The 14,229-nt window shown below is 46.0% G+C and overlaps 1 protein-coding gene across 1 annotated transcript in view; it reads left to right on the top strand.

Annotated features, from left to right (window-relative positions):
* The window catches only part of Kif5c (kinesin family member 5C), a 155,493-nt gene that overhangs the window by 128,078 nt on the left and 13,186 nt on the right, over positions 1–14,229 (top strand). Inside the window, exons 22-25 of the mRNA NM_008449.3 lie at positions 1,936–2,007; positions 4,886–4,990; positions 9,976–10,192; positions 11,447–11,559. Coding sequence (NP_032475.2) covers positions 1,936–2,007; positions 4,886–4,990; positions 9,976–10,192; positions 11,447–11,553 — 501 coding nt within the window. The 3' untranslated portion in view covers positions 11,554–11,559. The remainder of the gene's footprint in view (positions 1–1,935; positions 2,008–4,885; positions 4,991–9,975; positions 10,193–11,446; positions 11,560–14,229) is intronic.

Raw genomic sequence — 14,229 nt, forward strand, 5'->3', positions numbered from 1 at the left:
GGACTGCCTCTCAGGTGCTAGCCTCACTGTCCACCATGATAGGAAGTTTACCCTTGAGGTCCTGCATGGAAGTCAGTAGCGTCTTGGTGGAAAGAGGCCTGAGGGAAATTGGAGGTTGTAGAAATAATTATGAATGTGATGGAGGGAAGGTCATTGCTGCAGGGACCCAAGTGACAGCTGCTGAAGGACAGCAGCGTCAGCCACCTTAAATGTGTTGACTGCTCCTGCCAAACGGTTAAAGATGAGAGGAAGGAGCCGACGTAGGACTCTCAGGTTGCATTTGTGTCCCAAGGCAAGGCCTGGCTTGTGGTCAGGCCTTCTTGCCTCCCTTTTGCATGGTGGTGCTTTTCATCAGAAAATATCAACTGTGATCACAGGGTGGGCAGAAGTAAGAGATCTGAGGTGGAGGGACAGCATGCAGGGCATTTGTGAACATTAAGGGGTGCTAGGACTGAGCTCCCTCTGGCAGAGGTGTGGGGCAGGCTGGATCCTGGAGCACTGACCTGCAGCCTTGGTCCTTGCTGTGAGGCGGCTCACTCACAGACGAGACTGTGTGCACATTAGTCATAAGACCAGGCCTGCTTGGCCTCCTGCAGAAACCAATTTACCCCAGCCAAGGATGCAATTGACTTCAGGTGCTTCTCATTTCAGCACAGAATTGGATCTGGTAATAAGGTCTTAAATTAACAGAGAACCTTATTCCAAGGAACTTAGTGTTTCTTTAACTCTGGGTCCTGTTTCAACCTTTTTAATTTAAGCCTGTGTAATTTTCATCCCCTGACATCAGGTCGATTTATACAGATGAAAACATTGAAGATTCTCTGTCTCCTCCTCACTTATAAGGAAATAATTTACATGAAACTAATGCATGCTTGTGTAAAAAAACATATCAAGAATCAAGAGTTCAGTTCCCAGCATGCACACAGGGCAGCTCATGACCACCTGTAATTTCACCTCCACATGATCCAATGCCCTCTTCTCAAACCCTCCAGCACCTGCATTTATGTATGCACATAGGCATGAATTTCAGACCAATCAGAGCTACAGAAAATAGTATTTCCAACTAAAATGTATATATAAAAATTATACATACTTACATGTACATATGTATGTATGTATGTATACAAAGACTTGAATAGAAGGAAACATTTAGATCTTCTGGTTTTGTTACCAAAGAGCAGCAGGTTTGGTTCAGGCGCTTGTCTCCTCACTCATATAGTCATAGAAGTTCATTCATAGAAAATAATCCAAAATGAAGGAGGAAGTTGCAGTTGCCGGCTCTTGGGATGTGAGCTCATATTAGCCATTGCACTGACCACTTACCGAGGCCAGAAATTGTCCTAAGAGATTCTAGGTCTTCCTGTTTAGTCTCAGTGCCAGTGAGTCAAATTCTCTTTATCTTCATCTCAAAAATGAAAAAAGGCACAGGAAGTTCCAGGACTTGCCCAGCGCCACCAGGTGGAGAGTCTGGGAACTGCTCATCCCTGAGTTGCTGATGTGAGCAAACATACTTGTGGACTGGGGCAGTGGTGGGTGAAGAATCATGGGAAGTCCCAGCCAGTGCAGATCAATCATGGCTACCTTTGGTTTTGCACGCTGGTATGAAGTGTAATATTTATATAGGGAGTAAACCAAACCAAACCAAAAGGAGAGCCTATTCTGGCAGGTAACTTCCTAGGAATGTTTGTCTGGCTCCATTGAGAGCAGAATAGAGGAGCTGGCTGTGTTCTGGCTTACAGCTGGTAGTCAGAGTTCCCCGGTTTCTGCACCGTGCAAGCTGAAGAGTGGGCAAGGCACAGATGGTACCACGGCAGCAACAGTATCAATGGCAGCTGCAGCATCACCGGGGCAGGGGGGAGGGTAACGACATCTCGAGCAAACGCAGCAGCAGTTCAGTCCGTCACCCCACTGACCATGTGCAAAAATCTCTTCCAGTCTAGAGAACTCCAGACCCTTCATAACCTGCGCAAACTCTTCGTCCAGGATTTGACAACCCGGGTGAAAAAGGTGAGTCCTGTCTGCTATTTCTGAACAAGTTGAGGAGAAAAGTTGGAGCCCATGAAGCATCATCTTTGGTTGAAATATCCCTTGCTTACATTAAGGCTGGTTTTGCTTAAAAATTAATTGCCTCATGCCAGAAAAACCTTATTAAAAGAATGTGTTTCTGGCTAAAATCACTTCAGAATATTTTACCATCTGAATTCCCTTCTTAGCAAAAGGAAGTTATAATGCTATCCCTGGCTGGCCTTTATTTAAAATGACATATATTTTTCTGGCCCCACTGTGTGAAAATCACTGCTTTGGGCCAGAAAAGTCCGGCATTCTTTTCAGAAGACAACATGGTTCCCTAGTGTACAGAAGAGAGATGGACAGAGACTCAGGTTTGTCTATGCAGTGTGTGGGGTGCGTTAGTATTGAGAACTCCAGACCCTTCAGAATGAACTTGTTTTCCTAGCCACCACAGTAGGTTCTGGCATCCCTGCATTGCAGCTGTGGATCTAGGCTTGGGTGTGATTGCGGGGCTGAAAAGGCTTGGGCATAAGTCTGCAAGGTCTCCGAATCACGTGATCTCAGAGAGTCTCCAGATTGCTGACTCAATAGCTCAGCTCAGAACTGAGAAGAGTGAATGCAGAAGAGACACGGGCAGCTTAAAGGAAGGAATTAAAGCATGCACAGATGTTCAGTAAAGGCACACACGTCTGGGTGGGAGTACACCCGTGTGTACTCGTACACATGGGTGTGTTTGAAGGAGCAAAGGAAACAAGGTCAGATATAGTTAAAAGGGAATGATTGGCAGAAGCAGGTGTGAGAGGGACAGAACTAACAGCACTGGTGTGTGTCCTGCTTGGTAAAAAGAAAGCACTGATTTTTCCCAGAGTTCAGAGAGAGTCAAGCTGGAAGCATTTGCAAGGAATTTCAGCAGAGTGGAAAGAAGCCATATCTGATGGCTAGTGTCATCAGGGAGGAGGGAGGAGAAGGTGGAGCCCGGGGAGATAAGATTCAGCCAGTTGTGCATAGAATCTACTAGGGATAAGTTCAAGGAGGTGCTGAACAGTGCAGTGCATGCCCAACAGGAAGCAGTGTGCAGTTGGCAAGCACCGCTGACGACAGCACTGTAATAACCAAAATAAATTCAAGACTACCCAGTACCTTCCCCCTTCAAAGGACTTTCCAAACTGTAGTAGCAGGCCAAGCACAGAGCCAGATAAAAAGCTGGCTGACTAAATAAACATAGAAACATAGTTTTAATGGTCAAAATTACTTAGCTTCTAAAACAAGATTAACAATTCCCCTACCCCGCCTCACACTAAAGACAGAAGGACAGACAAAGTAAGAGTCACCCTATACAAACCAACCAATGTCTGAAAAGGTTATTGGCTACACCAATTAAAATAAGCCAAACTACCCTGGTGCCTATATCCGGCCCTTACAAAGGTATAAAAAGTGTTCTTTCTTTGTTCTGGGTCTCTCCTCCGGCCTGCGTGCTGAGAAGGGGTTCCCCAACATGTTGGATAGGTAAAATCCTCATGCGTTGTGCAACAATGGTGGTCTCTGTGGTCTTTGTGTGAGTGAGGGTCTTTTGACAAGCTACAACAGCATGACTCTAGCAAGTTGAAATCTTGCTAATGCAAAAAGCAAAGGCAGAGACTCCTGGGAGATTTTCAAAACCTGCACAAAGACTGGGTGTCAATGGTTAGTGCATTGTATGAGGAGCACACTCTACAAAGCACATATTACCCTGGGGCCTGCACCAGGCAGGAGGATGAGGCCAGGATAGATGTGATGTGCTGGAAGTGCACCTGATGCCAGCTTAGGAGACCAGTGAAGAAGAGCCCTGCGCCTTGTTGGGAGGAGGGTGCTGTCCAGAGGAAGGTCAAGAGGTGGAGTCAGAATCCCCTGACTCTGACTTCATTCTATAGAACTTCCTAAGGATGACTTAGCTTTAGATTTCTGCTCTGTGGGCCTCTGGCAGCTGCATTGGCATCACCTGGAAATTTGCTTAAATACATAATATACCACAGAGCTGAGGACTCAGAGATGGAGGTGGGCTAAGCACTCTGAGTTTTAGTAAGTGCCCCGGGCTCCTGATTCGCAATCAAGTTTGAGAGTTCCTGCTGGGGGCTGAGCTGATGGTAGAAACCATTACTCTGCTGAAGAAGGGTGGTTTCTTCTGCTGTTCCACCAGACAGGCATGTTTTGCTGTTTTTGAATGTCAGGTTGTGTTTCCACATGCATTTCCTAATTTATCTGTGGCACCTTGCTTGTCAAGAGTATGGAGCGGCCGCCAGTTTCATGATCTGATAAATCGGAAGGATTTTCCCAGCACCTGGCTGCTGTGATGGGGCTGAGCCTGACTCATTCAGGAACTGCATAGCTTTGGGTGTTTAAGAGACAAGCAGAAGCCGTTAGGCTCCCCCAGTGGCACAATGGCTCTGGCTGACAGGCTTGGCAATTTCTCATCTGATCTTGATGGCTAAGCTGAACTCGAGCCTTATGCTTATTTTCACACTGGATCTTCTTAATAAGTTGTGAGCCTTTTTCTTTTGAAAAGAGAAATCTTTTTATCTGCAGGGGAGAGGAACATTTCGTTAGAGAGAAATGCGTGTGCAGCATACAAAAGCAGATCTGAAGGCATTCTTATTCCAGCATCCTAAAATAAGGCCTCGCGACACTTCAGTGGAAAGCAGGGAAATTTATCGGGAAGTCCCCTGATTGGAGACTTTGACAACTGCTCTTCATTTTCACTTTCAGACTGTCCTTTGGGTGGGGGGGTGTTGAGGATTTTTCTTTTTCAGAAGTAAAAATGTATCTTAAACACTGGGTAGGTGACTGGGGAGGGGAGGGGGAAGTGGGTCATACCACTGACTGTCATGTGTGGATACAGAGTGTGGAGCTGGACAGCGACGATGGAGGGGGCAGCGCTGCTCAGAAGCAGAAGATCTCCTTCCTGGAGAACAACCTGGAACAGCTTACCAAGGTGCACAAGCAGGTGAGTGAGCTCGGCACCCTGGCCCGGCCTCTGCTCTCTCCCGGCACAGCTTTGGCTGGTTGCCTGCAACACAGGGAGAAGAGTTCTCATGTTGGATGTCTGCTCGTGGTCAAAGAAAACGTGTGCTGGAAAAAAAAATGCAGTCTTCAAAAATCCCTGGATCTTGGCAGGAACAGTATTCCTGGCTACTAAGGAGGTGGTGTGGGGGGTGACCAGTCAAGCTTCAGTACTGAAGACCAGTCTGGGCACCATAGTGAGATCCTGTCTCAGAGTGATAAGAAGATGCTAGATCTAGGGGGAGTTAGGGTGAGGAGTGAGGGGTGGATGTGATCAAAATACATTGTATATGTTCTAAAAGAATTAATAAACAAAAACAGGAAAAAAAAGCCCATGCCTGTAGCCTCAGTAACTTCCTCTATATATGAAAAACACCCTTTGGCTAACAAGATAGCTCAGTACATAATCATGTGCTGCATGACTGATGATCTGAGTTTGGTCCCAAGAAATCCACAGAGTAGAGAAAGAAAACTGACTTCTGCAAGATGTCCTCTGACCTCTGCACATGTGCCCACACGTACACATAGGAGGCAAGACTATATACCCATATATTCCCATGTATGTCTACCCTTGGATACTGACTGGCCTTGTGCTCTCCCATGGCATCTCTTAGACTTCTCTGTAGAGCAGAAGTCTCCATAGAGTGCATCTGCTGACCACTCTGGTTCTGGTCCCTCAGTTTGCATCTAAGGAGACTTTACTTCCTTTCACAGGTGGTGGTGTGGTTTGAATGAGAATGGCCCCTGTGGTCTCATTTGAATGCCTAGTCACCTGGGAGGCTCACTATTTGGAAGGATTAGAAGGCCTCTTTGCGTATAGGTATGGCCTTATTGGAGGAAGTATGTCATTGGGAGTGGACTTTGAGGCTTCAAAAATCCCATTCTTGGCCTAAGCTTTCATCTGCTGCCTGTGGGTCAGGATGTAGAACTCTCAGTTCCTTCTTCAGCACCACGTCTGCCTGCATACTGTCATGCTCCCCATCATGATGATAATGGATTGACATCTAAAGCTGTAAGCAAGCCGCAGTCAGTCACTTTCTTTGATGAGTTGCAGTAGCCATGGTGTCTCTTCACTGCAGTAGAACAGTGACTAAGGCAGGTGGGACCCAGAGACTGGAACCAGCATCTTCTGAGCTCTGTTGTCCTAATCCTACCTCAGCCATCTTGGGTGTCCCTTAGAATCATTGTTCTGACGTCTGTCCAGTGTGACAGAGAGGAATGAGTATGTCCAGTAAACCAGTGATTTAGGTAAGCCATTTGCCCCTCCTTTCTATAAATGCCAGCATGTCTGGGACTCTTCCCTCTTTAGGGTTTGGTATGGGGTACAAACGGTCTAATTCTTTTGGCTACATGTCACTTCTCTTGACATGCTAGATCTGTTTCCATAGGGCTGGTGATGGCATTTTCCCCAGAGAGAAGATGGCAGATCAATATAGTGAAATCATTCAAGCAAATTGATAATGAGAAATACAGAAGCAAAGACTGCCAGGCATCTTGAAATCTGGCTCTGCAACTCATTATTTTATTCATGAATTCAAGGAATATTTATTAAAAGCCAAGTCTTCCAGGCATGGAGCTACTGCTGGCATAAGCAAAATAGGTCAGAACAGCCGTAGCTCGCTTTGATAAAGCTTTTTCTGATTTTTGATCCTTTCCCTGATCCATCTGGATTCCAACAATTGTAATTGTAGTTTAAGTGCAAAACCCTGGGTACTGGCTGTAACCAGGCTTGTGGCTACTTTGTGGGTTCTTTTTTCTTTCACCCTTTCAGCCCCCTAATACTAGATGGGAGAGAAGAAAGGATAGAGGGGAAAGGGGGTGTTGTTATCTTAGACTACTTACTGCTGGTTAGGGGCATCAAGTTCCTTGGAAATTTTACTCTTCATTGTCAGGACATCTAATTTCTTCTTGTTTTTTAGTTGCACATGACTACATAACAAATTGTAACCAAGAACATCCAACAAAAAAACCAACAACCCCACACACTTCTTGGGGCCCTAGCATTTATATATCCTCTGAAAAGTTCCCAGAATTCCAAACATCACATACTTGTGGAACTATCTGCCACTGGCAAAATCACTCCCCTGCTAGAGTACAAGGCAAACCATAATCAGCTGCTGTGATGCAGCCTCACACATATCCCCCCACACCTGGGGTTGAAACGAAAGCATAGTCTTATAATACTTATAATACTTTTTTTGGGGGGGTTGGTTTTTCGAGACAGGGTTTCTCTGTGTAGCCCTGGCTGTCCTGGAACTCACTCTGTAGACCAGGCTGGCCTCAAACTCAGAAATCCACCTGCCTCTGCCTCCCGAGTGCTGGGATTAAAGGCGTGCGCCACCACACCCGGCGACTTTTTTTTTTTTTAAGAAACCAAAATTCTCAGTGCCCTTAAATACTAAGCCGACTTTCCAGCTCACCTTTAAACCAAAATATTACACTTCTGGTCCTTAAAGATTTGTGGCCATCTCATGATGCAAAATGCGTTTAGTTAACCTCCAGGGATCCACTGAGTCTTACCAACTCCAACAGTGTTTGAAAGCCCAAGTTTGGAGTTTGCCCTGAGACTCAAGGTAATATTTTAACTGTGAGCACCTGCCTGGGAACAACACAACCAACAAAATGGTACGTGTGTTTCTAACATGCAGTGGCTCAGAGTCAACATTTCTAAAAGAAGAAACAAGGGAAAAGCATGAAAAGATTGGACTAAATCAAGTTAGAAACTCAGCAGGGCAAACACCAAACCCTACTGCTCCATTTCCAGCATCTTGGGTTTGTGATAGCATCATCTATGTTCCAGCAGGCTTGTTTGGCCCCGCCCCTCACACTCTGTTGCCATGGATACCTGTGGGCTCTCTCTTGGGCTGGCTGTACTCAGTGCCTGCAGAGCTATGGAAGCTTAGGCTTCACCTTCACTGCTTTATCACTCATAAGTTCCGTAATGCACATTGCTCTTTGGAAACTGGTTGCAAGTTTCTCTGACACCTCCCCTCTGCTTTGTATGTTACATGCCTTTAAAATTAGTATCCTGTAAATGATACAAAGTTCTGCTATCCACTCAAAATGTAGCCTTGCCCATGGACCCCAGCTACAATGTTCTTTGTGTGTCTTCCAGGCTGAGCCTGAAGAAACACTTCCCTATGTGGCCCCATATGAGCAGTGTGCCCGAGAAGCTGTCTTGGTTCAAGTACTCTATTTCAAAGGAAAGTTTTCCAACCATGTTTGCGGGTATGGTGAGGATCTTTCCCTAAAGGCAACTTTTCTTCTTTCCCATTTCCAGTGTTTGAAGTTTCTCCTTAACGGCTTTAATCCCTTTAACAATTACAGCCACCTTGTTTGTACCAGCGCTAACCTCTGCAGCTCCTTTCCTTGCCAGACTTCAACATTTTAGACCTTTCCACTCCTTGTCACTGTAAATCTAAGAACAAAGAACAATAATCATGCAACAGCCTGAATCTTACACTCTCTTGAAATGTCCTTCTCAAATTAACATGTCCATAACTTTTGAACTTAGCTCTGCTTAAGATTTCAAGGCAGAGAATACAGATCACTATTGTTGGAGTCCAGTGGGGCAAGGCTACATTTTGAGTGGATACAATACACAGAGAATACAGCTCGATTTTTTTTTGTTTGTTTCTTTTTTGCCATTCATGTTATAACATGGGTATTCTTTAGGTTGGTTCACAACAGAGTCTATAATGCTCATGTCACTTCATGAGCCTGGCCATCACTGTCCTCCTTTCTGTTGGCATTCTCCAAACTCCCACGAGAATAATCCACTAAGCTGTGCGTATGGCCCCAGAGGGCCCCTTAAACCTGCAGGTCTACGGCAGGCCTCTTCCACGTCCTCACATAAACTGTCCCAGGAGCCCAGCAGGCTTCTCACAGAGATGCCTTCCTACTCTGGGTTCCTGCTTCTGGGTTTGTAACTGTTTTCATTTCTTTGGCCAAATACCTGACAAAAAGGAGGTCACGGGAGAAAGGCCTGAGGGCATGGCTTGAGGGCAGAGACCCTGAAGATGGGAAAAGAATGGTGGAAATTGGCTAGTGGCTGTGCTGTAGGAACCTGTTCATATTTGGACATTTCAGGAAGCAGAGAAGATGAAGAGCACTAATGTTCATCCAGCTTTCTTCTTTTCCCCTTTCCTTCAACCTGGGACCCCAGCCTCTGGGATGACTCTTTCCACATTCAGGATGGAGCATGGAGAGAGTCTCTCCCTCCATTAAACTACTTTGGAAATGTCCTCAGAGACATATAACTTACCTTGTATGTGCTTCTAAATTGGGTTGTGTTGACAATGACAGTGAACTATTGCGAAGTTCAAGTGAAGCGTCAATACTGTTTAGTGGGAGCAGTTTCTAAGTGACTGTCTCACTATGGTCCTTTCATTTTATGAAGGCAACACCCAAGACTTGGAGTGGCTCAGCTCCTACCACCAAGTCAGATGGCAGGAATGGTAGCATTGACATTGGAGTCCTCCATTACCTAGGGTCCTAAGTAAAAAGGAGCAAACAGTTCCCTCCTGTTTCTTGCGAGCCTCAGGATATGTCTGAGCTAGGTTTTAACCCAACGCCAGTACAGACTGTGCTCTGCAAGGTCTGCAGAGGACTCTGAAATGTGCCCATTTCCTGACTTGGAATTTCTCAGCTCACAAGTACATCCTAGAGTAATAAATTCCTCACGGCCTCTTCCCTTCCCAGACACACTCAAACAAGAATACACCTGCCCTGTGGCTCGCCATGGCTTCTACTTTAATGCATCCCCCTTATTACTGCTCCTGTGAGCTGGAGTTATATGGACCATCAAAGACAACCTAGTAGGGTGATGGTCTGGCTGCTCGTCAGGTTTGTCTCTTCTTCCATGTCCTTGTCCTGCCAGGGAGTAGCACAGCCTTGCTCAAACCTGGCTTCTTTGCCCCTCTGCTGCAGCTGGTCCGGGACAATGCAGATTTGCGCTGTGAACTCCCCAAGCTGGAGAAGAGGCTTCGTGCTACCGCAGAACGCGTCAAGGCCTTGGAGAGTGCGCTGAAAGAGGCCAAGGAGAATGCCATGAGGGACCGAAAACGCTACCAGCAGGAAGTAGATCGCATCAAGGAGGCTGTGCGAGCCAAGAACATGGCCAGGAGGGCACATTCGGCTCAGATCGGTATGTGTGTACCAAGGGGTGAGAGTGACATGAACTTATGTGGGATTTCACTCACCTGAAAGGCTAGGATAGATCCAGTGGGACTTGGAATTCCCGGCGACCTGGTGTTCATCCTGGAAAAGCATGAGATTCAGACACCACTGTCCTCCTGAGTATAGGGTGCTCTTCAGAACCGTGCGCTGAGCCTCAGAAGCCAGCTGTGCTGGAGCTTTTGGCTGTAAGCAGAGGCACACTCTTGGAAATAGTATAATTTATGAATATCTCGCAGCAGGACCATGAAGAATACCATCTGTCTGCTTCAGGGAAATCCTCTGGCTTGGAAATAACTGCAAAGAGTCAGGCCAGCAACACTGAGTACTGTTGCTGCGAGCTGAATGGTGGGCTGAAGTTCAAGCCCCAAGGCCTATGGAGCTGGGCGCTTTCCTCAAATAGGAATAGTGGCTGTAGATGCTCTATCACAGATGCCAAGCTAAAGCCAGAGGGATAAAAGGACTTACAGGTGTTGTCTAGAGTTATTTTTAATTGAAGCATCCTTAATAACTTGCAACATTATTTCCCATCAGATATTGTTTTGTAGCTATATTGTGAGACAGCCACTTTGTGTTTCCACCTTAAAAATCCCTTAGATTAGTGATACATTGAATTTATTCGGTTTCTTACCCTTTGAGAAAATTGTGGCCTCTTTTCCTAGAAAGCTCATCACAGGTAGAATTCTTGTGAAATCTATAGGGAACTATGGATCTACTGCAGATAAAAACCAAAATCCTTTGCTTCTAACATTTATTTATTTATTTATTTATTTATTTAAAATTTTCACCCTTAAAAATAAGATGATTAGAGGCTAGAAAGATGGCTCAGCAGTTAAGAGCACTGGCTGTTCTTCCAGAGGACCCAAGTTCAATTCCCAGCACCCACATGGCAGCTTGCAGCTGTCTGTAACTCCTGTTCCAGGGGATCTGACACACATTGGCCAGATATACATGCAGGCAAAACACCAATGTACATAAAATACAAATAAATAAATTATTCAAGAAAAAAAAGAATCTTTGTTTTTTAAAAAGAAAAAATAATAGGATGATTAATATATAAGTTCTCTCTCTCCCTGAATTATGTGGGGTGTCCTTAGTTTATTTTTCAGAGGCCAGACCTGCTATGCCCAGGAAGGTCTGGGGGTAAGTAAGTGGTGCAATGTTGATAAACCCATGACTGGTCGTCACCAATGATGTTCTTCTCTCTCCTTTCTCTGGGATATAGCCAAGCCCATCCGCCCAGGCCATTACCCAGCATCATCTCCGACAGCTGTCCATGCCGTCCGAGGAGGAGGAGGTGGCTCTTCAAACTCTACTCACTACCAGAAATAAAGCAGAGTGAGTCCTGCAGCCTGGGGTATTTTCTCTTTGCAGCAGCCCCGGGGCCTACCTGGGGGCATTGCCCTCTTGACACTCTGAAACCCTACCCTGGCCTTTAGCCATATTCTCTAATAGAGATATGTTCATCTCTGTTCCAGGAAGAGGGCTGGGATCCAGGTAAGAGAAATCTGGGCCTAGCTTTGCCAGCCCATATAGCCAAAGGATCCTCTAGTCACAGGGCTGGTGCAACTCTGAGCCAGGCATGGCCTAATCACCTCTCAGGTTGATGAGTGCTTCATCTAGGGTTTGGACTGTGGGACTTCCCTCCGCAGCTGAATCTACAAAGCGAGACAGAAGTAAGGGGTGGCTTTAAGTCTCAGGAATGGGATACAATGAGCGGGTTATGAGTCATATTTTTATCATTATTGTGAGCCTCGATAAATGGGGGTTTGAAGAATGTGTAGTTTATATTTAAGTGGGGCTAGACCACTTTTTCTTTGAGACAGCGAGTGGTCTGTGAGCCCCAGTTCCTACCACTTGGATGTTCATTATTGCTCTGACAGTAAAAGAGTGATATGCTTTTGGGAGAGAAACAGGAAGAGGTACGCCTGTCCCTAGTAGCTGAATACAGAAAGATTCCCAGTCAGGCTGGCAGTGGATAGTAGGGGGCTCAGAAAACCGCAGACTTGGAGTGTGTAGATGGAAAGGGATGATCACAAAGTGACTCCTGGGCTCTGAGCCCTCACTAGGGAGGCTAGCTGACAGAGCAGGGGAGCATCAATCAAGGCATGCCTTGGTGATCCAGAGCAACTGATTTAGCCAGTGCTTTTAGAATCGCATTTGAAGTGAATGGTCCAGGGCAGAATGACGGCATTACTAAGGCCCAGCTGCAGGCTTCAGGAAGGGTGCTTCTGTGTAGCTTTACATAAACAGCCAGGAATTAGCCAAGGTCTGGCCAGGTGAGTGGGAACCAGAGGGCAGGCCTAGGCCGTCTGCACTGGGCCAACACACTGGGAGTATCACTGTATCTCAGTGAGTTGGACTGTAAGTCACCCATTCAAGTCCAAAACGTGCTTCTAGTCTGAAATAAAATCAAATTGGATATTACTGAATTGTTTTTGATTGCATGTTGTCAGGACCAAGGACAAAATCTGAAAGGTGGCTATTGGGGGCTGTTTAGGAAAAAAAAAAAAGCCTCAAATTCTTGTGTGGGCTGGAGGCAGAGGGCAGGGGTGGGGTGTGCACTTAGCATGTAAGGGAACTGGGTTCAGTACAATGCAACAGTAATAAAGGTACCAGCTTAGGTAGGTAAAGGACAACAGGCCAGGCTACTAGCGGAGTGGGGCCTACCTGGACTTCTCTGTTTTTAACCAAGAATGGCCAGTGGTTTTGATATCCAGCAAAAAATATAATACCTACTTCTCTGTAGTAAGCAGGGCTCATATACAATGATAGTTTCTCATGGGCAGGAAGTGCAAGGGCTGGGTATAGTTAGTAAGGTCTGTAGAGACCACAGAATCTCAGACTATTAGACTCTGTCCTCTGTGGGTGCCTCCTTTCCTTGGCGTTGCCTCATGGCCTCCAGAATGACTTCTGCTAGACCTTCAGCTCCGTGTCTTCTTTGCAGGAGTTGTATCCCAAGAAGAAGCCAGGGTGAGGCAAAGGCAGCTCTCCTGGCCACAGCAGCCTCCCTCAGAGTACCCATGCAAAACTGAAGTCTAAATGCCTGGATCAGAGGCATGTGGCCACATAGGAGACTAGAAAAGGCAGCTTTATCTGGGTACATTGGCGCCCCAGAAGGGAGTTAGGTTTTATATTGTTGTGAGCATAATACTTGCAGTGGTAACCTAATGGGAGAAAGATCATTTCTGACTCCTGGTTTAGAAGCCTCAGTGTCACAGAGGGGAAGGTGGTAGAAGAAGCTTAGTTCCTGGAGACAGGAGCACTATACGTCATGTAGGGCCAGGATGCAGAGAAGGCGGCAGGAAGAAGGGATAGGGAGAGGTTTCAAGGACTGCACCTCCTAACAGTTCACTACCAAGTGTTTATCAAGCACAGACTACGGGAGAGGGATTTAGACTGCAACAAGAGTCATGTTTTTAGGAGAATAAGAATGGATGGTGGGGTGGATACTTAGCAGTCTGGGCAACATGCAGTGTGTAGGTTGTCATTTGATAAAAGCACATTGTGAGCTCTGACCTTCCAACAAGTTCTTAGTAAATACACTGTCCCAGGGTTTCCAGACTATGTTTTAAATCCCTCCTCATGGAATTCAGTAAAACTCTGCCAAACCTACACAAGTCCGGGTTGACCTGGGACTTGCTATGTAGCCCAGACTTACCTTGAACTCACAACAGGCTGCCTGCCTGAGCCTCCTGAGTGTTGGAGTCACAGGTGTGAGCTACCACAGTAGATTTAAAACTCGACATTTTGTGTAAGGTTGATCATTTGTCACTGGTATGACCTCTTATACTGGAGACTGAAAAGTCACAACTTCTCTGACCCAGAACTTCAGAGGGGGTGACCTAGATGTCTATCTAATGCCAAGCATTAAGTAAGCTCCCATATCACAGCAACAGTATGTTGTCCTTAAGAGCTCCACCAGAGGTTTTGAGTTTCTGTACTGTGCCATCATTTACGAAAGGAAGTTTCCCTCTATGACCAACTTCTGAGAGCAACAGTGATCCA

This window comes from Mus musculus, chromosome 2, assembly GCF_000001635.26.
Source record: "Mus musculus strain C57BL/6J chromosome 2, GRCm38.p6 C57BL/6J".
Taxonomy (NCBI): domain Eukaryota; kingdom Metazoa; phylum Chordata; class Mammalia; order Rodentia; family Muridae; genus Mus; species Mus musculus.